At 34.0% G+C, this 27306-nt stretch overlaps 1 protein-coding gene across 6 annotated transcripts in view; it reads right to left on the bottom strand.

Moving 5' to 3' along the window:
- Nucleotides 1-27306, bottom strand: part of ULK4 (unc-51 like kinase 4) — a 224203-nt gene that overhangs the window by 171537 nt on the left and 25360 nt on the right. For all 6 annotated transcript variants that reach the window (XR_004357069.1, XR_004357058.1, XR_004357057.1 and 3 more), the window contains exons 17-19: nucleotides 26990-27068; nucleotides 8234-8341; nucleotides 3806-3889 (exon numbers count right to left, since the gene is read on the bottom strand). Coding sequence is in view for 3 of the 6 variants with exons in the window: in XM_032687664.1 (XP_032543555.1) it covers nucleotides 3806-3889; nucleotides 8234-8341; nucleotides 26990-27068 (271 nt within the window). In the remaining 3 variants the exon portion in view is untranslated. The remainder of the gene's footprint in view (nucleotides 1-3805; nucleotides 3890-8233; nucleotides 8342-26989; nucleotides 27069-27306) is intronic.

Below are 27306 nucleotides of genomic sequence, written 5' to 3' on the forward strand. Positions count from 1 at the left end.
GAACAGCAAACCTACCTCACAAAATGCAAAGCTATATGAAGTCTAGTATTGAATGACACAAACTGGTTTTGTCTTCTTGAACTCTTATTAAATACATTAAATAAAGCTTCTTAACTGGCACTAAAAATTACAAGTAGAGTATTTATAATGCATATATAATACACTGTGGTAATTCAGACTTTATTACGAAAAGTTAGTTTGCCACTTCCATAAATACCGAGACAATATACACATAATCACTCCAGAAAACATCCTGATGTAAAATTTAATTAAATGAGCTTAGAACAATTTGAATTAATTTATTACTTTAATAAATTTAAATTATTTTTTCATTACTAATGTTAGAATGCAAAGCTTACCTAGATGTAATAAATTTCTTAGATCAGGGAAATTTATTGAATAAATTGCAGATGACAGGCTAAAGTGTAAAATAAAGAAATACAGCAGCCAAGATCTTGAGCTGCAGCCAAAGAACATTAAGCACAGTGAAGGAAGTTTAGACAATATTTTCAGGATTTTCTTATCCAGTGCTTTACTAGTTGAAGCAATAAATTTTACATGTAATCTCATTTTAGTTTTAAGTTAGATCTTAAAAAAAACTAGATTGTTCATTTTAACTATTTCTATTATCTCCTGTTTTGCAACAAGATGGGGGCAAGGAAGTGTCATTCACACACTCCCCTGCATATCAGCCAGTAAGCAATGTGAGCCACTCACTGCTTGGACAAGGTTCAAAACCCATGCTGAGGAAGGCAGTCAGCACAGTTTTGAGAAAGCACACATCTTCAAGTTTGTGGTGATTAGGAGATACTCCTGTTCACTGAGGGTATGGGGCAAAGGGCATGCCCACCAGAGGGTAAGAAGAGGAATTCCAAACTCTGGCTCTGTAAAAATCACACAGCAAGTTTTCCTGGATTCCACTCGCAGGTGTATGGTCAAGATGGTCAAGAAGACTAGTAAAGTTAGAACAGATTTACAGAGAGCAAAACCCACCTGACCAATGTGACAAGTTTCCCTTACACAGTTATGGGCTCAGTAGACCAACAGGGGGCAGTGGGTTTAATTTACTTTAGCTTTAACAAGGCTCTCCAAATGGTTTCCTAAAAGTAACCAAATAGCAAAGACTTAGAGTTAAGTGAACTAAAAGGTATGTAGAAAGCTAGTTGGAACGCAATTAGAAGCTGGCATTATTTTGACAGGAAGCTGGACCACAAAATCTTCAAAGGTCCAAACTAATTTTTTTTGTATTACTTAATTCCCTTTAAAAACAAAAAGATGAAAGGCACTTAATCCTAATTTTCTTTACATGTGACCATAGTTTGTGCTTTATTCTCTGTGAAAAAGACTGTTTGAATGTAACTAGAAAACATTCAACATGCTCTCTACCATAACATATCAGGCAATGACTAAAGGAGCAATTCTGAACATCAGGGATTTTTCTTCCAGTTATCATCCTGGTAGCACTCGGTTGGACTCACTCTTGAATATCAATATCTTTCTTGTACTGAGGAGCCCAAAACTGAACACTGTACTCCAGATGTGGTCTCATTAGCACTGAACAGAGAGGAAGAATCACTTCCCTGAACCTGGTACTCTCTTGCTAATACAGTTGGTGTTGCTGCAGCTTTCCTTTGCTGCTAAGGCACGCTGCTGGCTCATGTTCAACCTTCCATTGCTACCCCCAAGTCCCTTTCTGCAGAACTGCTTCCTAGGGAGCTTGTGCTGTTGCAGGGGGATACTCCACCTCAGAAGCAAGCCCTTGCTCTCACTTTTGTTGAACTTCATGAGAGTGCTGTCAGCCCATTTCTCCAGTCTGTTCCAGTCCTTTTGACCAGCAGCCCTGACATCCAAAATATTGATGCAGCTCACCCCACCAATTTGGTGCTCACAAATGGTGAATACACTCCAATCAGTCACTCTGCTAATTACTGAAGACATTACTCAGTATTGATCTCTGAGGAACTGATAGTTATTGGCTGGACTTTGGACCTCTGATCACCTGAGCATATTTTCCTGCCCACCTTATCTTCCATTTAATCAGTTACTACCATTTGATTATCAGGGGACTATAAGAGAATGTGTCAAAGGCCTTCCTAAAGTCAAAGCATTCAATGTCCATGGCTCCCCATGTCCCCATCACAGAACGAAATCAGATTGGTCTGAGGGCTGGAGCACGTGGCATATGAGGAAGGGGTAAGAGAGCTGATTAGCCTTGAGAAAAGAAGGTTCAGGGAAGATCTGACTACTGTTTACAACACCTGATAAAAGAACAAAGAGAAGCTGGGGACAAATGGTCTCTGAGCTGCACAGCCATAGGACAAGGGGTAATGGCCACAAGTGGAAACTCCAAACATATACAAGTAAAAACTTTTTCCTATGAAGGTCGTCCAGGCATTGTTCAGAAAGCTTGTGAGACCATAACTCTTAGAGACATTTGAGAGTCAAACAAACATATCCTGAGAAATCTGATCTATTTAGACCTAAGGTGAACAGGAGGTTGGATTAGATGACCCTCAGACGTTCATTTCATCCTAAAGTAGTCTATATTTTTATGGCTTCAAACGTGTTAAAAAAAAAATATATCGCCATTACAAATGAGCATCTTCACAAACAGAAAAGTGTAGAAGTGCACAGCTGTACTTGGCTAGCCTAGACATAACTTTAAACTTCTGTTAATTAAATTTAATTTCAACTATTGCATAGGAAATTTATTTCTATTTTGTGCTATTTTTTTAAAGCAAAATAAATCAAGATAAATTATTAAGAAAAATTTGACATGTTTCAGAACTAAGAAGTGATTTTTTTCTATAGGAATAAATTAGTGTCTTATGGATGTCTCAATTTAGTTTCTCCACACTGAATATACAGAAATAGCAAGTCTTCCATTACTAAATTTATAATTAAATAGCATCTCACTTAATGTGCCTTAGAGTGACATCTTACTCTAATTATGAGATGGAAATAGTCCACAATACAAACTCAGTTGTCTGTTCTTGATCACGTGAAAGTTTGAATATATTAAAATGCATCTAGGTTCTTCCTCTATTAATTGCAATCTGTATGCAATAAAGATCTCAAAAAGGAAGGAAAAAAATGCATTTCCTCTTGCTTTCCACCCCCCAGCAACCTCCGACATGTTTTCTGCCTTGAGCTTTGCCTTGGGCAAAAATAAAGTCAAGTGGTCTCATACAAACAGTGAATGTAAACCCTCCACTCAATTCTTTTTCATTTTACAAATTGGAACTATATGCATGTTTTTCTTCCCTTCTTCTAGCACAGCTAAGTCATCCCCCAAAACAATGAAGAACACAGTATAGTACATGTATGAGAATAAACCTAGTTATTAATTTTTAGGCTCAAAAGAATGCTAACAACCCAGTAGGATAAAAATGTAGTTTAAAAAAAACCTGTGCATCAGCCACTTCAAAATAGAAACTGAAGTCTTGCTCAAAGATTTACAAAGATGTATGAAAATCAAATTGCAAGAGGACAGCACAAGCTGCCAAAACATTTCTCAAAAAATACCCATGTCAATAATAAATTCCACATTTATTAACAGTAATTTATATTTACTATCCCATTTCCCTCAAAACAAGCAGCAATACATAAATGTTGATTATACAGAGAGTAACTACATTTTTGCATTAATCTCCTGCTTAGGTCATGGTCTTATCACGATTATTTAAATTCAAGAGCAATACTTGGTTGACAAGGTACTGCAGTGCTGCAGGCTACAATCTTCACACAACGCCTAAAGGGTTATTACTGTGGAGAAATTCTACTGAGGACCATGAAAGAGCCTTACCCCTTCCCGAAGACACCTCATTAGCACCGTGTAAGCAGCTGAGGGAACAGCCCAGCATTCTCTGGGGTGCTCCCCTTTTTCCTCCTGAAATGAAGCCAGCGGCACAAATGATTAAATCAAAAAATCACAATAATCTCAGTCACATAAAAAATGGGCAACAGATTCTTAATAAGGTTCATATTATACACATCTCAAATTAACATATGCTATGAAATATATTAAATTCCAGGGCATTATTACTATTTAATGTTATTTCATGCGCAGCACAGAGATTGATATTTTATTAGCTTATTTAAATAGTCTCCAAAATCCATAACAGAATGTGTCCTAATATTCCTGCATTTCATCAATTCATTCTAATTCACAGAGACACTAAAAAATATTCTTGTATTCTGCGCAATCATTTTGAGCTCCTTGGAAAAAGACAGTGGACTATTAAGAGGTAGTAATGCTTCTCTTTAAATGTGATTTAATTATACCAAACAAAATCAATTAATTTTGTCTGGCAACCAAAAAAAAAAAAAAATAAACTTACTTTTGAAAAAAATACTCTACATACATAAAAGAAGATATCAAGTGTTTAATAAAATTTACTGTCTGGTATAGCCTTCAGTACATATGAACACTGTTCCAAGATCTTGATGCATATTTCCTTGAAATCACCCTGTTAGAGGGGCTAATTCACTGCGAGTTGAATCAGGGGGTTGATTGTTCCATTAGAAGTGAACTCCACTTCCCCCTGCCCCCCATAGTTGCCTACTGTAAAATTTCAAGTTTAAAACGGGACACTTGGATATCATTAAGAGTTTACTGCAACAATTTCCATATCCAGGCTAGTAACACAGAGCTATTTGCAAGTGAAAAAATAGCCTCTTTTGGGAAAGAAATTGAGAAATAATAAGCATTGGGTGGTATGAACACTATAAGCCAAGAAACCCATGTGTAACTTGTTTTAATAAGGTGACAAAGGATAACAAGCAACAATTTCTTCAGAAATTATACAATTCTTGAACTGTACTGATTATATTCCCAAATTATTTTTAGCATTCTAATTAATTCTTTATTATAAAAAGCATAGTGTGGTCAAGGTGGACATTGACGATGCAGAAATAAATTGTACTTTCTAAATTTGCTGATTTCTGAATGACTTACAGTAATTCAACATATATGATGTGATAATTTCAGGCATTTAATTGAAGCACGGCAAATTATCAGGGAAGACTATTACTGAATTGTCTAGTAAAATTAATTTTCCCTCTTTATTGAAAACAAAATTTTATTTACCACATATATTAATAGAGGAAATGAGTTTGTTAAATCTCCCATTTGTAAGCTTTTTTCTGCTAACTTGGTATTAGGAAGTATGGAACAACTCCTCCTTGGAGTAATTTACAGACAATAATAATAAGAGTGGCTTGACATCCAACAGAGACAGCAGATCTACTACATTCCACCTCCTTCATCTTATCTGAGTAACAGCATGTTGACATTTAATCACGGTTTGTCTTCCAAGGCTTAACGTATAAGTTGAAGAGAATGCAACCCGTTTCAAAAAAAAGGAAAGGGAGGTTACTTTCAAACAGTCAAAAAGTGGAATCTTTTCCACCTAGAAGAGGCAGGACAAGACTAGGAGTCAAGACAGAGTTAAAAAGACCATCTCTGTTGAAATTGGCATAGGTCTGTTTCTCATTTTATTCACCTAATTCAACCAGAAATTCTGTCAAGTTCTTCTGCAACCATGCATATTAAATGTACTATAAAATAAAAAGCCTTAAGAAATGGTGCAGTCCTGAAACACTAACAGTTCTTCCATTCTTCAAACTGATTAATGACTTTTTGCAGAGTTCAGTCTTTATTAAGAAATAAAAAGAGGCAAAGGGGGTTTGAAACTTGGAACCATTCTTAATTACCTAAACATACCTACACAATTTGACATTTAATAAATTTAAATATATCACCAAACACCGGGGAATCTTTCTATGTTTTGCTCACAGCCCATGTTGATTTTGATTAAACTTTAGATTCTGCACCCTAATAACACAAACAGCACAAAATGAATAAAAATATTACATAAAACTTGAAAGTTTTCCCTCAAGGCAATTTGCTCAAGAGTATCAGAACATCCTCCCTGGAGTCTGCTCATGCTACTTGTAAATTGCTCTTGGCTTCTGTTTGGAATAAAAATGCAGAGATGAAGTGTAAGATCTTACTTATGAGATCTCGTATGCAAGTACACACATGATATCAGAGTTTAGGATTGAACAGGATCATTATGATTATCTGGACTATTTTCTAGTATTTTCTAAGTCATAGAAGTGCAAATAGTGACCCTATATTTAACCTAATGAATCATCGAGCACCTAAACAGCTGAACTTGATTTTAAGTATTTGATGATTTATGATTTACCAAAGGTTCATATGAAAAAGAAGTAATCTTTATCATTATTTAATATTAAAATTGTGGCTGGACCTAGAAGCACTTGGCAAAAGCCCAGAGGGAATAAATAAATAAATAAAAACAGTCATGCCCTCAAAAACTTACACTTTAAATGAAAATACTTAGCAGCTTGATAAAACAATTAAGCAGGCTGAAGAGCAAAATGGGAGAAAACAAGGAAAACAAGAAAACCAAAAATATTTTGTGTATTTTGTGTCCTTAATGAATTAGATGCTGTTATGATTTTTTTTTAATTCATCTAATCATAAAGTTTTGCTGTTTAAAGACATAAGTTGGCAATAAACTTTTTTTCCTGTTATACTATCACTGACTTGGTATATGATTTGGCAAGATCATTCAATACTACTGTTCAGCAGTTTAACGAGCAACAAAATGCCTACAACACTACAGAATTCTGAGGTTAAATATGTACAGAATAAAGAAACTAAAAGGGCTTTTCTTAAAAAAAAGAAGTGTTAGCATCTCCAAGCATACAAATCACATTGATATTTTTAAAATTCTACCAAGACACGGTGTCTTTAGTTCATATATGTCCAAATATTTATTCCTATACTCTAATAATTTCTCAGCTATAACTCAAAGCAATGCAACCCGTTACTATAGATCTTCCTGAAACATGACAGAGTTGCCAGCTAAAATACAAATTACCATGATTCAGACATTGTTCATAAATACATATAGACTTAAAAAATTGTCATTTCCCGTTTTCAGAAGGAAAAAATCAGTTCAGGGCTTGCAAATCATTTTGGGTGTTATAGAGCCAGTGTAAACAGATCTGTTTCAGCTATCAGAGTTCAATTTCAACATAAAATCAAGCCATGCAAAAGACTCTTGCTAATTATAATCTTCAAGTTGGAGTTTTAAGTTTATTTATTTTTCTTAGTAGTTAAAAGTATATGGTTATCAATCTGTCTGATTGATACAAACCAGACAGAGGTACATATTTTTTGTCCCAAGGAAAACTGAGAAAGTATTAAACCACATAAAAGTAACCTGTGACTGTGGATGTATTTTCCAGAACATAATTTCTCATTATAAGAACAAGCTCTGTGACCGTGTTTGACAAATATTTTGGCAACTGTCTAACCAAAATAGGACAATGCTTGCTATCCTACAAAAAACAAGGCAACCACTGAATCTTGTGGAACATGCAAAGAAGTCAGAGGCTGAAGGAAATAAAACATAGAAGTTCAGCACAAAGCCATAACTAAAGCCAAAATAATTCATTTGCTACTTTCATTCCATTATCAACTGACTGTTAAATTAACATGAGAGCATTCAGAGCAATTAGATGACAACGATAATATAAAGGCTTCAGAGAAGCCAGGGTTAGACTTTTTCTGTTTGAAGACACCTTTGTTCCTATTAAGAAAAAGTATTTTACTCTTCCAATAAGGAAAAAGAAAGGCGAGAATTAGAGGAGTTGACATCTTCAATTCCTCATATTGACAGTATTTCTTTTCTACAAATTACCTCTGTTTACTTTTAATGTGAATCTACTATTTCTAGACTGAAGGTTTAAATCAGTTTTAGTCAGGAATAAACAGAAATTAGTCAGGATCATTCAATTTCCTTTTCTGCAGTGCTGTGAATCCAGCCATGCTAGGATAAGATCTAATATGGACCAGAGAAATATTAATTTATTGGCTACCCTGACACATCCTGTTTAATCAACATCTCTAGCTAAGATCCTCTAACTCTTAGATCTGCCACTTGGAGGCCAGCAGTCATTACGATGGTTGATTAAATTCTTTTATGAAGTTAAAATTCTACACTTCAAGAATGCTACTTGATGAAGCACATGGTTGCGCTAACATGGTTCTTGAAGTAGAAAAAGTATCACAGAACATACAAGGACCAGAAACTGTTGAGTATACAAATGACAAAATAATTTGCTTTTTTTGATCTACTTTTCCATGGGAAATCTTTTCACATTTTTCAAATTTGTAAGGATCACTTTGCAGTCTTACCTCCCTGGCTACGAGGTAAAGCAGCTCCCCAAGTGCTGGTAGAAGGCACTGTTTCAATTTGCTGTTTCTGAAGTTGTCTCTGATGAGTTCAGTTAAAAGTATAACTGCCTAAAATAAAAAAAAAATAATCAATATAACAACATGTAACATTTTCTCAAGCAAAATGTACTGTTAAAGGTAAAAAGCATTATCTGAAATGCCATCTTACTGATATACTCTTTATGCTAAAGAACCATTGGCAAAGGATTTAGTAAGCATTGAAAGGCAAGAAAAATAATATTTACAAAACATTACATATGCAACATGGAGAAAAATGCAATAACGAAACAGCCTAGGTGACAAACTGTCAGCTATCCATTCCTCCCTTTCCCTCAGGACAATGGGGAAAAAAAAGCCTACTTGCTGTTACTATGTTTCTGTTAGAAGATCTAAAATGTTCACCATCAGGTTACAAAAAGAACAAGCAACAAAAACCCTCTAATGATGTCTTTTGTGCAGATATTAAATCAAAAGGTAAAGAACTATTAAAGTTTGGTCTCCTGATCTCTGAGTTTATAGACAACTCACTGTGTAAGAACTGGACATATGATTTTAGTTTTCTGTACTTCAAGAGTTTCTGTATGAAAAGCAGAGATACACATATATAATATTTGTAATGAGGGGTAGAGGGAAACTGGAAAATATGATTCATCTTGTGCAGGTGACCTGGTAAGAAATCACTTTCCCATACACACGAGGAACTCATTTCAACCTAATGTTTAATGCTGGACTCATTCAAGAAACGAAGGACCTTTGAACTACCACCTGTTAAACAGAACAGGATGCTATCTGTTCCCCAAAACCCAAATCTGCTCCTGCATATAGCAAGCATTTAGCAGTACAGAAGCCAGTTGTTTAAGAAAGATGGATCTACATGTCCTCCATGCGCCAAAACGTGTGCCTTGCAAGAGAGTAGGAAAAAAAGATGGATTTAACACACTTTCTATGTCCCTTAAGTAGTTCTTTTCTCTATTTGGAAGGATTTGGTTCTGATACTCTTAAAGCACTTACGAGATACAGCAAATAAGCTCTGTAAACAGATACTACGGTGGAAGTCAGTGACTTCCAATAGTTTGCATGATATGCGAAGTGAGATCTGAGGTTACTTTTATGTACTTTAAATAAAATATTGCACATATTATTCCATTTTAAACCTTGGAAACTGTCAACTTAATTACTACTTCAAATGTGAAGTGTGACATAGCTTGCACTACTTTTTTTTTTTAATTAAACAGAGAAAATATTACTACAATGTGTCTTAGCCTATGGAAACAGCTAAAAAACAGTAGTTCAGGCAAATAATAATACTTATTGTTTCCCTATTATACAGAAAACAAGGCAGTAGAAAACATCTATTACAATCTCTATAACAAATCGAGAATGAATTTTATTTCAATCTTCTGCTTAGGAACTTTCCCCTTCCCCTTTAAACAGCAAAAACATTATCAGCAGTATCACTGACACATTTCATGTGTTTATTGAATGTTTTAGTAGAGAACAATGGACTTTGTAAAAATGGTTTTGTTTAAAAATATGTTAAAGTGGGACTGACTCTGTGACAGTCCTGTACCAAAGTCATTGAGTCCAGGCCTTAGATTTGATGATGCTACAAATACTGTTAAGAAGCAGAAGCATTGATACAACAAAGATCATCTAACTAATCAAATCACAATAAAATAATGTATAGATTTTTTTCACTGTTCTCTTCTAGTTTAAAACTACTTTTAATATGGTCAAACAATAGAGAAGAGTTAATGAGCTGGAAAAAAGTGATCTAGTGTTTTTTCCAGTTAGGCAAGTATTGTATTATCTCTATACAGAGAACAGAGAGCACAGACTTTGATGACTCATCTCAAGGAACTCAGTTTGCAGTCTTATTTGAATACAAATAGCACTTCAACCCAAGCACCTTGGGTAGCACATGAGAAAAAGAAGTAAAAACCAAAACAAGCAAAAACCACCACAACCATTCTGCCAGCATCAAACAAAACAAACCACAACAGCAACATTGTGGTTTTCTCACAAATCACGAGAAGTGTTTGGCCAAAGGCAAAGGTTACCTGAAATAGTGCTGGCTCTCTACTTTCAAAACATGCCCTCTCTTCCCACACTCTCAAAAGGCCCAGCAAAACACAGTCCCATCTAGTCATTACGCAAGAAGCAGCTAAAAATGAAAGTGTTACTTTGAGGTTTTTTCAGAAATCTAAAGAAAATTGTCATTTTGAACATAGATCTCACTCTGTATAAAGTGATGAATATAAATGCCAAACTCATACATTGGCTGCTGATCACTGCCACACAGATAGCAAATTTGTCATTATGCACACACCCCAATAAAAAAAATGTAATATGTTATTAAATTCTTGATGGAATACATGTATGCTATATATTTATCAATTTTAAAAAAACCCAAAACATAAGTTTTTACCCACAAAGTACAAGCACATAGCAAAACAGTAACACGTAGAAAGAATTTTAACTGAAGACAGAAGACAAAAATTCTGTTGTTCTGAAAGAGAACCAGTAAAAATGTACATAATCTTGAAAAACCTGAAGATATATTCATTATCATCCCTGACTTGCAGTTAAGAATACCAGAATATCCTGATACTATCCCGATATCAGAAACTGCCTCAATCCTTATCAAAATCTTATAAGTCACTTCACCTTTATCACAAGACATCATCATCTAGAGATCTGTATCAGAAAACTACTCATATGTTGCTGGATTCTGGATTGCTTTCATTAATTTTTTTTTTTTTTATGGTGACAAATTTATAGGTGCGTAAAATCACTTGCCCTGTAAACAAATATTCTTGTCTCCTGAATCCTTTGCTAATATGAAATATAATTTATGTTTTTGCAAGTCATAGTGTTTTTGCAAGTCATAGTATTTTTGCAGTCTCTAACCTTACTCTCATTTTGCATCTATATAGAAAGAGGAAAAATAATGACACAAAGGTCTCAAAAGTTCCAAGAAAATAATCTGTGAAATTTAGTCTCATTTTAGCAAATTTTGCAAGAAAATGCTCTGTGAAGATCCCATCACACACAATCACGAAAAGCATATAGGGAACTGACAGATTAATCAGGTAGTAAATGAAACAAAATAAAACAAAACAAACAAAAGAACAAAAAAATAAGGAGTAAGATATGCACGTATCCTCAGAAATGCCAAGGCAGTGGAAAGAATTCAAAAAAGTTTATTTAGAAGGCCAGAACACCAAAACTTACAGAAACCTAACAGGGCTACAAGGAACACTAAGCCCCAGGAAGAAAAAGGCAAACCTCCTGTTCACTCCCGGGCTTTATCATTGCTGGCCTCCCGCTGACTCTCCCGCCACAACTGCCCTGTAGCATTTCTGTAAGCGTTAACTCTCTCCTCTCACATATCAGAGAAAGAGGCTGAGAACTTCTCTTGCTATGTGGGTGGGGAAAAAAAGCATTGAAACTCCCTTTGAGAGAGAGTTACCTTTTAGGCAGAAAGCCTCCCGAAGCGAAAACTGTCTCCTCATAACAAAATCTTCCATAAAAAAAGATATTCTATCCTCACAAGGAGTTTACAGAATTTAACTATCATCCTAGGTATCAACACTTTACAGTCCTAAAAGTTATAAAATGTCCTTTTTATCCCTTTTTCTTTTTAAATAGTTTACAGATATATTTGGCAGTAAAGCACTTTTTCTTCCCCAGAGCATTTAGGAGTTTTTATCCTCAACTTTCCTTGATTTTACTTCACCTTCTGACCTTAGCAGCTTCATAACTCCAATCTTTGTGCAGTAACATCACATAAAAACTGGAAATGCAGTCTTCAAAGCAAAGCAGACAGATCTACTAAACAAACTTTGACTTTCTCCCCTTTTTTTTTGTAATGCTATGTTCATTAACTGTTTTCTTTAACTGCTTTCAGAGCATTTCTATGAATTTTATTCAGGAACTTTAAACAGCCTGCCATTCAGAGAGAGCTTCACTTTCATATTTAAGAAATAAATATATCAGTAGGTTTTAAAGCTTCTAATATGTCAGCTTGAGAAAGTAGTAGTCAAGCTGGTTCAAGTGCAATTCTGCACTAAATGATGAACACATAATGACAGCATTTTCTCCTTTATTAGCTTTCCTTTCTATAGCTATACAGAATTATTTTGTGATTAAATATATTTTGGGAACTACTTTCACTGTGGAATCAATACCGCTAAAAGTACCTCAGCACTGTGGCATTTCTCAGCTTTGTCTCTTTAGACTGAGAGTGAACATGCCACGAGATAGTATTTAAACTACATAAAATTGATGAACCGTGTGATGAGCTGCTGACAATAGTCCCAGAGGACTAGATGGGACATTAAATCATCATGATACGTAAGTTACACTTGTTTGTTTGTAGGCAGGATCTGAAGAAAATACAAATCAAACTGCACATCTGCTATAGAGGATCAAGGCAAGCTGCTCAAAATTATCAGCTTTAATGATGAACCTCAACCAGCAGAAAACCCTGTATCAACGCTAATCCTGTTTAGCACCCGCAATATTTATTTTCCCAAAGCATGGTTAATATATTGGTAAATTTGGACAACACACTATCTAAATACATTTATGGATGCTGTCCTACAACTCTCTATTAATGTTCTATTAAATAAAACCATGAATTAACCTTTGTATGTAATAAACAACTGCTACGTTCACTTGTACTAAGTTCTGTTTGGCTGCCTTATCACTCAATTGAAGTTCAACAAAACTGCCATCAACATTAAATATACTAGGTAGATTATCCATCTTCTGTAGGGGTTTTTTGTTGGTCATTAAAATTAACAATTTAAGATTTGAAATTAATGAAAATTAAATCAAAGAAAAATATTTCATAATGGTGAACAGAAATTGTTTCTCACTCTCCTTCAAGATTTTGGGATGAGTTATTATTTTTATTCTGAAGTTATTCTAGTATTATTTTTTATACTGAAGTGATAAGGAAGTCATTCTCCTGATATTTCAATCCCTACATTTTTCTTGTATATGAATAAGTTAACTGAGTTCACAAAATTCAAACAAAGAAGTTATTTCCTTTCCTGTGCACTAAAAAAAACTTAACAAAGCTAGTCAACACTGCAATAAATTCCAGATTTTATTTGAACGAAAAACGGTTTATTAAACAAGAGAGAAGTTGTGTCTGAAGAAATCTGAGCCATTAGTGACTGACTTAGTCTAAAATTGTTAAATCTTTGTTAAACAGTAGTTGCATGAAATCTTAGTTAGTATCTTCATATACGATAATAGATCTGTCCATTAAAGGTTAATTTTAGTAACCGTAAGTAGATCTGTAACAAGAATGGAGTATTATGGCAGAAGGCACTGAACACTAAATAATTACTACGCATTACAGAGGATACTCACAATCTCTCAAATACAAGTCTATATTTACCATAATCAGATAATGACCTCTTTTTCTCTAGAGAGTATACAGTCTGGAGAATTGCCTCTCTGTCAACTGAACACAATTAAGTAATCGAATATTGCACAAGTGCAGGAAACAGGGGCTCACAGAATATGTCACATACTGAACTGGCAGTGTGTCTGTGCCAATAACCAACTTAAGAAGATCTTCTTGTGTCCTCTGCAATGGAAGCAATGAAACAGGAAGTTGTGATTCATCATCTATATTATAAGCACAATTATAGAGATACACAATTTTTTTAAAATACATTCAATGTTATATAATATATTCATTAATATATCATTTTAACAACACAATTTAAATGTTGTAAAATATCTAATCTTGACAATAGTGATTTCCAAAAGATTTAAAACATTCTTTCATCCTTTCCTAAGCAAAAATATAAGACTCAAAAAAAAAGATCTGTCTAAAGACTTTGATTCAATGTTAAAGGGTGGTATAAATTTTAGGTAAAGAAAGTACCACAGTGCGTGTGGAAAAAGGCACAACAGAAAAATCAAATTTATTTTAACTACAGACTGACAAAGGAAGTCTCCTTGTTTCCTATAGTACTTTTTTTTTTTCCTTTCCAACCTGCCTACATTTTCCCTTTCATAGAAGTAAATAGTAATGAACTGCAAGCCCAGGTAAAAGCATTTTAAATTTAATAAATTACCCACACCTTTTACACCAGCTGTCCAACTGGATAGATATAATATAGTTACAATAAGAGAAGAAAGAAAAAAGTTTCTTATCTGGATAGACAGTCACTGCCTTCATTTACGACAATAGTGTGTGGAGTTGATATATTACTTATTGTAGATTCTCAATCCCTTTCAAGCTATATCTAGAACTTTCCCTGACGTTTTAAGAATCTAGAAGTGAAAATTACAGCATGTTCAAAAAGAGAAGGTATTTTATGCCCTAAAGCGTAAAGTGGTAATGTATAGATTTACAACATTACTGCATCTTTGATCTATTACTATGACTGTCAGCAAGTATTAGTGGAAATAAAAATATATTTATAATTCTGCAAACCCTTACAACGATACATTTCTATGCCTCAAGCATAATGGAAATTACTTCTCACTTCATTTTCTTGTGCTTACAAACACATCATGTAACATGGGCAAGTAATGGCAAAGCAATCTCACCTTCCTCCGAGAAAAGCACTCTCACCAGGCTGAGAAAGTATGCCATGGTTATATTGTCACTAACTAGAAAAGAAACTAGACTAATATTCACACCAAGTGCTCATCTTTGAAATGGCACATGAAAATAAAAATTACCAGCTTTCTCTGAACATTTTGACTGAAACTGGGTCATGAAATATGGAGGACTGAAAGGAAGTCTGACCATCAGACTATGGATGTGGTATTAATGCTGTCCAAAATGTAGAAAAAGAAAAAAAAAACAAAGCAAATTAACAACATATTGCAAGTCCTCTAGAACTCCTCCAGAGAGCACTATAAGATGGATGTGTAACACTTCTCCAGGTAGAATACAATACAAAATTGATTCATCACAAAAACTCTTGTCTTTTCAACTTTTGCATAACTGCCGTAGAAAGAGATCTTAGATGAGTAGCCAAACCAGATGTCATGAACTCAAACAGAGGTTCAATTTGCTTTGGAATCAACTCAAGGCCCCAGAGGGATCCAATCAGACACAAACAGAAGCAATTAACTTACAAATCTGCTATGTTTACTAACAAATTAAAAATGCATGTAAAAGTACTGTCAACAAACTTTGGAGCTCGCTTGTTTGCTGTTTTTAAGAAAAAAAAAATTAGTTACTTCTTCTCCTAATCTGTCATGCCAGATTAGGATTACATGAACTCAATTGCAGATGTTCATATCTGATTTCCACCCCAGCTCTTAAATTGAAGCTTCTAAAATTTGAAACAGGAAGGACCAGGTAAAAATATTTGCTTCAAACAGGAAAGAGATCCTGCTTTCATTTTTGCCAAGGGCAAGGAAAGAAAAAGATTACTCAGGAGTCCAAAAAGCAAAGATTTCTGCCTTCAAAACCAATGTCAGTGGCAATCAACTTTATTGGAGCTGCCAATAAAGATGTAAACTGGAACTAGAAACCAGTCTTCACAGAATAAGAATTGGCAGGAATATCCACGGAAGAGGTCTTTTTCTTTTTTTTTTTCCCCTTCTCTTCCTTGTTATTTCCCTGTATTTAACTATTCTCATTATATGCAAGTTTCTACCATTCATCTTTGCCTTTTCTGAATACAATGTTCCTGGATTTTTATTCTATTCATAAATCTATTTGAAGTTATTCTAAGTCATCATCTGCTCCCAAGCAGTGGGCCTGCTACCACTTTCTAGAAGCCACGTTGATGACCAATGCCCACCAATAAAATACCCATGTAGAACATCTTAGATTGATTAATTTTATGTAGAATTTCTCATATTTTAAAAAAATTCTATAGAATTCAAAGATTTCCCATAAATTTTCTTTGAAATTAGTTCCCTTTGAGTACTGCAAATTCCTTCATTCTGCTTGGTGCAGATCCAAACTAGACCAAACAACAGTTGAATAAAAAATTCCTTCTTTCCTACTGAATTCTTTTTTAAATGTGTTTCAGACTAAAATAACATTTTTTTTCCAGATGATAGAGGAAAAGCTAGAACTAAAGCCAATATACAAGTGGTCTTCCATAACACTGGGCCTGGTTTGAGTGTCTTTTAATGCAGTAGTCAGAAGACAGCAGGAAATTAGGCTTTTCAGCTACCACCACTGTTGTAGCCTAATTGTGTCAATCAAGCAACTATGTGCTTTAGAGGAAAAACCTGGATTTTTTCCTTCTGTTACTAGTCTATGATTTGATTAATTTGCAAATGCAAGACAAAATGAGATGGAAGAAGGGATTTCTTTTAGGTTAATTCTTTAAGGTATGCATTTAGTAATAAGAGCTAAACACTTCGATGAGCAAACTGTACAACAACTTGCATCGACCCGAAGTTGTTGCTGCAAAAGAAAATTAAAGTACCAAAAATATATTAAAACCAAATTTTCAGCTATGTCAGGCTTTAATAAAGAAAAGAACTTTAGAACAACATAAGAAAGAATTGCAACATTATAAGATATGGCTTTGCAAACATCACGCAAACAACATCCAAATTATGCCAGAAAATATTTAAAACCTCACATAGATATGTGTTTTCCAGAAATAATGGAAAGAATCATGTTTCATGTCAAGAAGCTTAGACATGAAATTTTTTTCCATGTGGTCTCTCTTGCTCACAGCAAGAATGCTGACTTCACATTTCTTTTTCTGTACATATTTAATGGTTCTGCTGATACTGTAACAATGTAAGAAAAGCAAATATTTCATTTCTTCCACTGAAAAAAAATTGTTCCTGCTACGTTGTTTTAACTATAGAAACAATATTCCATCTAGTTCACCTAGCCCTTCACACCTCAAGCACATCTTCAGTGTGTACGACATATTCATTTACTTTTAAACTAACAGGTGTCAGTTGTACAGTAAACCAGAGAAAAATGGAAAAGGGAGAAACCGCACACCATAAACATTGTAAACAGATTTGTCTTAGACATAATAAAGTTAAAATGATCTGCTGGAGCTGTCTTTTTAATAATTATATAAAATTCTTTGCCCTGTAGCATACCTCTTCTTTAAAACATTAAAAATGTTTTAATTAGCTAGAAAAGTTATTTGAAAGTAAGACAGCCCTTTCATCAATCTAAGAAGCGAGAAAAACATATTTTTTTCAAACTATTTATTTTTACATTTACCTTAATTTTCATTTCCTCTTCTACAAAATTTACCCGCAGTACACCAGTGAAAGTAACAAAACTGATTCCACAAGCAAAGACCAACATCTACCCATGACACCAAAAAATACCAGTGAAAGAACACGTCTAATTTAAATCTACACCACATGCGACAAATTCATATCTCTGTCCCATGATGCATAACCATACAAAATTCTATACTCTTACTTCGATGTGCTGTTTTCATGAAAACCAGGGTAGCATAAAAAGAAAAGAGAAGCATTTAGACAATAATTTCAGTGTTGTCTCCTTGCTTGCAATCATTTCAATCCTCTTACCCAAAGCCAGAGTAAAAAAAACCCCTAAAATAAATAAATGGATGTATTGGTTTTTTGAAGCCTCTAGAAGCAAAATAGCAATATAAAAATGATATAGAAGCTGTGGTACAAACTTGTTTTTTTTTAAACAGAGACTAAATACGTGAAATCATTTTGAACATAACTGCATACAGAAAAAACCTCTGAGATTATTATGAACACACCTGCCTAAACCAAGATGTTCTGTTTAAACTTTGTGATAGCTAACAAAGGAAGAGGTAAATATGCTAAAAGGTAGTCTTTATGTAATTAAGTTTAAAAGTAATCCAGCTGCAACTCAATTAATGAGAAAGTAGGCTCCATTACCTGACAGATCTGCTTGCTAGCTGCAAAAGTAAGGATTGTTCAAGTATCTCTGTTCCATTTTAGCTGTCTAATTTTAAATAGAGGGAAGGAACTGCAGGCAGTAAGTGCTCTAGAGGCTTAGAATATTTGGAATTTTTTCCTCTTTATAACAATACTCAGTGCTCTCAGGAGTACAAGCTTCACCAAGAAAGCTAAGGGTATATTCCCAGAGCCAACTGGTGAAGTGGCTGATGGTTTATTTGTTAACATCACATTCATTTACTGACAGTCTGAATCTTTCGATTTTTAACATCTCAGGGTAACCACCTTTATATATTTGTGAAAATAATAGCAAGATAGCTTCAATTTTTTGTACTGGGTTTGATTTTACTTTTCTTGATTTTTTTTAATTTAAGGAAAAAATTAAAATATACATACATCTTGCTCTCCCTGTGTGTGAATAAAGCCAAAAAACTCTAAGAAATCACAGAACATTTTCAGTTTAAGGTCCCAAATACAATCCATAAAGACAAAACTACAAAACTGGGCATAAAGATATTCTAAAGCCTCAGGAAAACGATGCCAGAGGAGGGAAAAAATGAAATTAGTTCAGCAAAAGCCTACATAGTATAACAGTCAGACAAACTAAGCTTCCCACTGCACAATACATACATAATAAAGGTAGCTGTCAGTCTCGTGGTAAACGTCACATAATCATTGTTTTCCTCTGGAAGTAAATTAACCTGAAACTGCTTATCACTGTAGGATCAAAACAAAAAGGTAAATCCTAGCACAGAATCCTCCACCTCCCTCCAAATCAAAGAAGCTTCCAGGTTTTTTTCTTTGCAACCCTAGGAAAGGATGCAGAAACTAACCCATGAAGTATTTCTTTCTTCTCTTACACTCCTGCTTAAGAACAAACTTTGTTCTCAATAAAACATAAAATAGGTTGACTTAGGATAGAAAAGTTAAAAGATATGTAATTATTTATATAATTACATATTCCATGCAACTGGATTGAAGGAAAAACATAACTCAATGTTGACACTATAAGCATTATTTATTAGCCTAACAGTTATGCTTATCTTGTCATTAAAAAAGTAAAAACTATTGGGTCAAGCTCTGTTTCCCAGTAAGTTTTGCACAGTATAAATTTCTTTGCATGTTTCCAGTCCTGAAATGGAAAATAAGAGATGACGCATCTGAGGTTTTTTGAGCAAATTTAGCCCTCACTAGACATAATTCCCATTAACATTAAAAGAAATTACTGATTCTCTAGTTCTTATGCATGCAAAACTCCCTTCAGTAGGAATCATTCATCTATAAAAGCTAGGAATAATCTGCTTAAAACATAACAACTTCAGTACCACACAATTTAAGTAAAAAAAGTGTAAGAAATATTACTTTAGAACATGATTGTATTATAGTGAAAAAATACTACTTTTAACTCCAAATATAAAATATTTTAACTAAGTAGGACTTAAAAGTGTATTCCTCACTGTACATTTACAACATAATGCATAGAATGGAAGAAAAAATGGAATTATAGAATGTCATAAAATAGTTTAAACAGCTGCATTTTAAACTGTATTTGATGACTGTTTTATGCTAACAGCAATCTTACACCCAACTTGTGCATCACTTTCACAGCATTATACAGAAGAACAAAGGTAAGGGGTTTTTTTCAGTGTTTCACTCCAAAATGAAGATTGATTTTAGTGTTCTACTTCATACAAATAAGTTTACTCTTGAAATAACAAATGTTAAAAAGTTGCACAGCAATATCAAAAGTGGAGTTCCACCAGCTTCAAAAAATACATTCAATAAACATATAATAGAACTTGACACAAGTCAATTTGTGTTGCTCAATTGTTTAAAATCGAGATATATGAAATCATGATTTCACAAGTCAAACTTTTGTCAATAAAAACACAAAATTCTAAGCAGCTGTCAACTGGATTAATACTGCTTTTTGAGTGGTCAGCTCCAGATTTTTTTTTTAAAGGTATTGAAAAACTCAAAGTGAGCTTGGACACCCTAAGTAAAATTACCTTGTAACTCCAAACAATTAGGTATGACGATAAATCAGAGGTACACACCTTTAAAGTCTTTCAGAAGCAATAACACTTGCTATTGCAAGTCTGACACTCCCATTACCCATATCAACCCTTAAAACTTCCTACATCACCTATTTGCCCTCTGTCATCTACTCCCCCTTTATTGTAAGAGAGGGATTTGAACAAAACTGGACACGGAGGAACAAACTCCACAACATCTAACAGAAATTCCATCATTTTTCTATTGGAAAGAAAAAAATGGGAAAACAGTAATCAGAAAATACCTTGAAGTTATAATAGGAAATAATCAGACCCAGTAACTCCAGAAGTATTTAATTCAAAATACCTTGGCGCTTTTGTACCTGGTCACCTAAGTAGGAAACATTGGGCAAGATCTCATCATTGCCAAAATGAAAACAATTTCTTTTTTAAATAATTTTTTTTTCCTCAAAAAAATATAGGCATGATTAATACACTAAAACTTCAAAAGTAGGGGATAAATCGAAGACCACTCTGATTTTGAATATGGCTGATTACACTAGTAGGTATACAAATTTATTTTTTAAAGAAGAATGAGCTCACACTTCTCCATCTACTCCTACCAATTGAATTGAATGAAAGACAGGTAAATGAATGATAGAAAAAAAAGAATACACACAGAAAGACTTATTGGTGGTGGAAATTTGTTAACATTGACCACACTGCACATTTCAGCAGTCCATGACATATTCTCGTTTGCTACACACAGATATTCATTCTAAGTTTGAAACCATAATTTGAACCATTTCAAACCAGTATGACTAGCACCACCAGCAACAAAAACAGACGCAGTCTTGCTCTGTTTCTTCCTTTGGGCTGGCACAAGCATTTGCACATTTTGCTGGATGACAGAACAGATTAACAAAAAGTTAAAATGAGCCTGACCTAAAAAGAAAAGCTCTTTCTAATCAAGATCAGATCCCTATTGATTACTCATCTTAAGATCACAGGCAATAGTGACAATTCATCAATTAGAACTTTTTTCCACACAAAACCCCAAATTTCATCAAAACAAAAAAATGCAAACCCCAAATATCCCAAAGCTCAATGTTTAGAATACTCAGCTACATGAGAAGCCCAACATAGATGCACTTTCTCTAAAGCTGCAAGTACATACAGTAAAATATTTCTCTCCACTGCATAATACCGTGTGACTTCAATACATACCTGTGGAATACAGAAAGACTGGTAGATAGACAAGCACCCCATCTAGCACACACTTGTGTTCACTTTTGCCTTTAGCAAAGCTCCCATAAGTGTGTGTATTAAATAGCAAAACATTTGATGGGAACCTATTTTCCCTCTTAACTCTGATATACAATCTGGATGCCCATTGATTTCCTGAAGTCTTTACATGGATGCGAATTCAGTCTTTTCCCCTACCATATGTTACCCTTAATAAGCTTCTCTCTGAAGCTTACAATACTCCAGGTCACTATTGTATTCATGACAGAAGTAGCTGAAGGAGAAAGTTAACTTGATGTTTCATAACATTAATTTAGGAGGCATACAAATTATGTTTAGAATACTCAAATATTCAAAACACTGACAAAAGTCTGCCAGACAGCTATTCACCTTTCAGAGAGGTAGATATTTATCTGCTGAAGAAAAGGGTCCTAGGGGCACAGATCTTCACTATTCCAAAAACAACAGACTTGTAGGAAAAAAAACAAAACCCACAACATTTTTACTATCATAGGAAATAAATTAAGACTATTGCAAATAGATATACTTGCAGCATCACTGATGTAATTTTAATGGGAAAATGTATTATTTCATCTCTCAAAGAAAACAGAGTAAATTTAATGGACAATGAAAACAGTGTCAATTAAATGTCTTTTAAAAGGGTACAGATTTTGCTTCAGCCAGGCAACTAACTTAAGAAAATTGCAAAAAATGATTTAATCCTGCAATCGGCAATGTCTTCTCTTTCCTAGTTGAGAACTTTCTTGTTTTCTATTACCACCCTGTTTTGGACTTCAAACATAAAGCAAGCCCAATTAATTGGATTGATAAAAATAATTTTTTGAATGAGGAAAAAAAAATCTTCAATTATGATAAAAGGCCTTAATATTTTCTTTAACAATTCAGAATTGCCATGCTTGACAGATTCACACTTGTTAATTTATTTCCACTTTCTGTTTATGAACTCAAAAGAACTCTTCTCAAACACACCATGAGTTTCTGCTAATTTACCTGAGAAATGTCAATTTTTCATTTGTCTTCTTGCCACGTGCCCCAGGCAAATATGTAAGTTACATTCAGTGAACCAGGTTGTTGAAAATAAATTGAAGAAACTTTATATAGAGTTTGAAAGTTTACTAGAAGTCACTCAAAAATTTGAATCTCCTCTTGCTGTTACCAAGGTATGAAGTGACAATCCCCATTATGCCAGAAAGGCAATTGTAAAGTTCTAATCAATTTAAGAAACAGCAGGCACATGTATGTGCACGTGTGTTAGTACTTGTGCACATACTCTGCTACAGCTTTCATCTCCTGCCTACAGACTTTTTTTAAATTGGAGTGGTTTTTGTTTTGTTTTCGGTTAGGGTTTTTTCACATAAGAGATATTGGAGCAAAACAAGGAAAGTGCCCTTGGAGAAAACAAACAAGGATACACTAAAATTATGATCATGTGTGAGAGGACTAAGGAATTTATTTTACAGTAAAACAACATTAAAACTAAATAGGTTTGGAAAAAATGGCCAAATCAAACCATTTTTATTTGCAACTCTTTACAATATGGGCAGACATGGACAGACCTAGAAACAGGAGTTATCAGAGAAGTAACATAGGAACATGATTTAAGATTGGTATTCTGGATGAATTTGAATGCAAACAAACTCTAGACCTAGAACAATGCAGACAGAGTCAGATTAGCGAGAGTACATATGTGAGTTCACATGTCATACAACTGCACCTGTAACATTACAGCTGCTTTGCAGCTGTGGAAAACAACCACTAAATTGTACTTTAATAAAAAATCAGAAATAAAAAGGCTCAAATTACATGGAGTTTCAATTTATATGAAAACAGAAATCTGGGTATTCACTACCGTGACAAAGGAGTCTAAGTTCAACGTTACTGAGATACTCTAATATGCTGTCATTGTCCATGGGATATTTAGTTTATTAATTTGTCCATGGAATACCAAAGGCTTTGCAAAAAAACTTGCAGTGTGAAGGCTGTACCAGGTTCTCTGAACCCTTCAAGCGCTTGGTAGAGCAGTGGACCCAGGTCTGTTAAAAAAAAAAAAAAACAGACACAACTCCCTAGGTCAGAGTGTGAGACTGATATTCCCAATTAGCAAATTTAAAAGAGGTAAAGAAAAGGACTAGATTTTGCCACCAAAAGGACAGGCAGAGAAGGACTCCAGGGTAGTCTCCTACCAGACAGAGAAAGACACTGCTCCCTGACATGGAAGCATTCTGTTGAGTTGCTCTATCATCTCTTAATAAAATTCAGACTGCGTCTGAAATGTCACATCGGAGTGGCTGTGTCCTAGGTGGCAGAAGGCTCAATATATTCACAGAAAGGAAAGAACAATAGCTTCTTTTATTAGATAAACCAAATTAGATGTACACAGAAACAAGCTTCCCTAACTACAGAATAATTTTTCTTCCTGTAAGATGAAGAACAGAATCCTGGAAAGAAAGAATGTTTTTTACAGAATCTTAAGAATCTGTTTCAAAATCTAAATACAAAGATAAAACTTGAAAGTTTAGATGTTTTCATAAGAAAACTAGGAATAAATAAGAGGAAATTATGTTTCAGATTTCTAAAGGGCAATTCCATGAGGGAAAAAAAAATAATAAGTGAGGAAAAAAGTGACCTATTAAAAACTTTTATTGCAACTGCAAGATAGTAGAAATGCCACATAAAATGTCTTCATCTGCAGAAGAGATCAATTTCCCTATTGCATTCTAAGATCAGTCTTATTTTTTTTTATCAATGCAATATGCCTCTTAAAAGTTCTTAACTGGAAATAGATCAACTGCAAGTGAATTCACAGATATAAATATTCATTTATTCTAATTTTTTCTAATATGACCTACATATTAGAATACATCAGCGGAATAAAGATACTACACAGTTATACATTTACATGCTTGTCAAGTCTGTGAAATAAGTGTACTTGAATTTATTTTTGTGTTTTAGTGACCTCTGGTGGTTACATTCAAAGGAAACTGCTGTTCCCCAATTACCTGAATAAAAACTTTAAAAAATCCCCAAAGCACTAATTCTTCAAAAACCAACAGATTAAAGGCTTTTGGCATACAGTATATGAAAGTTCACTTTAGCCCTTAAAATGAGGATGAGGCTTCTTTTCTTACTGAAGTTTTTCTGCCTCTTTCAGGGTTTAATGTTACTACTACTTACAAAACCATTTTAACGACAACTAAAAAAGTTAATGGTGCAAATTCAACCTCAAAGATAGAGGAACTATCCTTAAGTGATAAAAACTGGAATGAAAATTTGATATAAATAGCATGGTACAGGTAGGGGGCAAAAATAATTCCAGAATAGCATCTTCATGAGCTCTCAACTGACTTTTCACAAGCGGGAACAAATTTTGGAGCTAAAACAGATCACCTCTATCTAACAGATAAAAAAAGCAAAGAGTATTAGAAGTTACTAGGAATGGAAGCGGAAAGAAAACACAAAAAACCCCTGTCAATAGATAGATCACTCCTGTATCTTTAGACTGTAAGACCTGAATCAGAGTAATTTTAGATTATTTTGTTCTGACTAGCTACAGCTTGATTTTGACATTTCCTAAATCACAGCAGCCACCAATAAACTTCAGCTGGAGTATCAGCTGGCTCAAATAAGAGGATAAATTACAGCATTAAATTAATACAGTTTATAAGGCTGGTTTAAAGGTTTGCTTTGTGGTGGTTTTTTTTAAGCATCACACAACATAAAATAGCTAACAGTTAACAAGAATGTTCAACAAACTCACAGGTTCATCTGGCTCCTCTGGAGGGAGCAGAGGGGAACACAACTTGGCAGATAAGCAATTCATAAATGACTCCTTTCTACTTTTCCTGTAAATGAACTGTTAAGTTTTGTGTACTGTCCACAGTTATTTGATTTTAGATTTTTAGATACTAGATTTTAGACTATTTGAAGACACGAAAATACAGGATTCAATTTTTTTCCTCATTCTAATTTTGTGTAAGCACTCTAAAATCTTTTTAATTCAGAGATATTACTTCGTGAGAAAAAAATCCAAATGAACACCATTAAATAAAGCATAGTATATGCATTTTGAACTCAGATTTGTTAATTTAAAAAATAAATCCTTATTTTCTTAATGAACGTATATAAAAACTAGTTTTAATTCACGTAAGAATGGGACTGGTCCCAGATTTAATTTGTTTTTTGAAGTCCATGAATACTCATAAAAATGTTAAATTTCATTTGTGAATAATTTTCATGTTCACATAAAAAAACCCATCGAAAACATTTTGAACAAAATAACGTTAGAGCTCAGTGTATAACTACTTCAATCTATTGCATTTAAATACAACAGCTGAGTGGGAAATGTGTTTTCTATGGTGGAAACTAGGAAGCTGGATAAACTATTAATGAATATATTAGTGCTAAGGACCTTAACAAACACCTGAAGCCAAAAGCTATATGAACATCTCAAAATTACTTTTGAGTATTTTCACTGGAACTTTTAAAAGTTAAATATCAGAAAAAAAAAATGGGTCACATACAAGAGCACACTTAAATTGTGACCTGGAATTCAACTGATGTGCAACTGTCAGTATTGAAAGGCGTTGACCAAACTTCAGTGATTGTAACTATAAGGACTCTTACCCCACTTTGTTACTTCATGAGACAAACAGGTAAGAACTATAATGTTTTGAATTCAGCTTTCACTACAGAATTGAAACATTGAGCAACATAGCAAAATAATCATATTCTTAATATTCATTAAGAAGAAACCACAGGGACCTAAACCAACAGAATAGCCACATTTCCAAAATAGTCAGATATTAACAATAACTGTATGTTCCTACATGCCAGATCTGCGCAGCACAGAGGCACATTTACAGGTTGTGTTTAGCAGCTGGGTCTCACATTCAAACATCCATTATACTCAAGTTCTGGTTTCACCTTATGAAGCGGAAATAATGTCACGGTCACACTTTAAACAAATATTAAATAGTACATTCTGTCAAGATTTCTCAATCTGTGTGCATTTGTCACATCCAAAAAAGGACAGTAAGACAATTTTGTCTCATCAATCTTCTGCATAAGTCAACTACTGACCATGCAAAATGAAAAAAGAATTAAAAATACTTTTCTTCTCCAAAGAAAATTACTTGCCCTTCATTACACATACTCTTCAAGAACTGTGAGGAATCTCAAATTACTCCCATCTCAATTAATTTTTTAGAAAAAATATGCCTAAGTATCAATTGCACTATTTTTATACTAATTATAATAATTAATTTCAGGATAATCGAACAATGGCAACACTTTCTTCTTTCTACACACAAAAGAAGCATGACAGTGAGTGATTTTACGAAAAGGAGAGAAAAAGGCTAGAGTTTTTTATTGGTGGGTAGTTCAGCCACAGGTTAGTAAAGATCAGAACTACAACTATATAGAATGAGATCATAAATTTACACAATTAATTGATTATATTCCAATTTAGACATATGAGGAAAAACTAAAGCAGGGTTCAAAACAAAAAAAGCTGTGAAAGCTTCTGACATTAAAAACATCAACAAAACTCCCTGATTAAAAAAAAAAAAAGGTAAGTTACCTCAGAAACAGGTACATTTTCTCCAAGTTCAGATGTGTGTAATGCCAGTAAACCAACCACTCGAGCAACTTTAGCACGTCTGCGTATCAAATAAATATTTTGTGGGTGCAGAAAAACTATTTACAAAATCCAACAAAAACAATCACGTGTCATTTATATTTTACAGAGGTTGCTAAGGGCAGGAAATATTTGATGTCCTATTTACAGCTCAGATTTCCTTCTTATTTATGGGATTTCTTGTATCAACAATTAATTCAGTATTTCAGCTCATTTTAGCAATAAATTCATGCATAAAGACATTTCTCTTCTTTAGCATG

Source organism: Chiroxiphia lanceolata, chromosome 1 (genome assembly GCF_009829145.1).
Source record: "Chiroxiphia lanceolata isolate bChiLan1 chromosome 1, bChiLan1.pri, whole genome shotgun sequence".
Taxonomy (NCBI): Eukaryota; Metazoa; Chordata; class Aves; order Passeriformes; family Pipridae; genus Chiroxiphia; species Chiroxiphia lanceolata.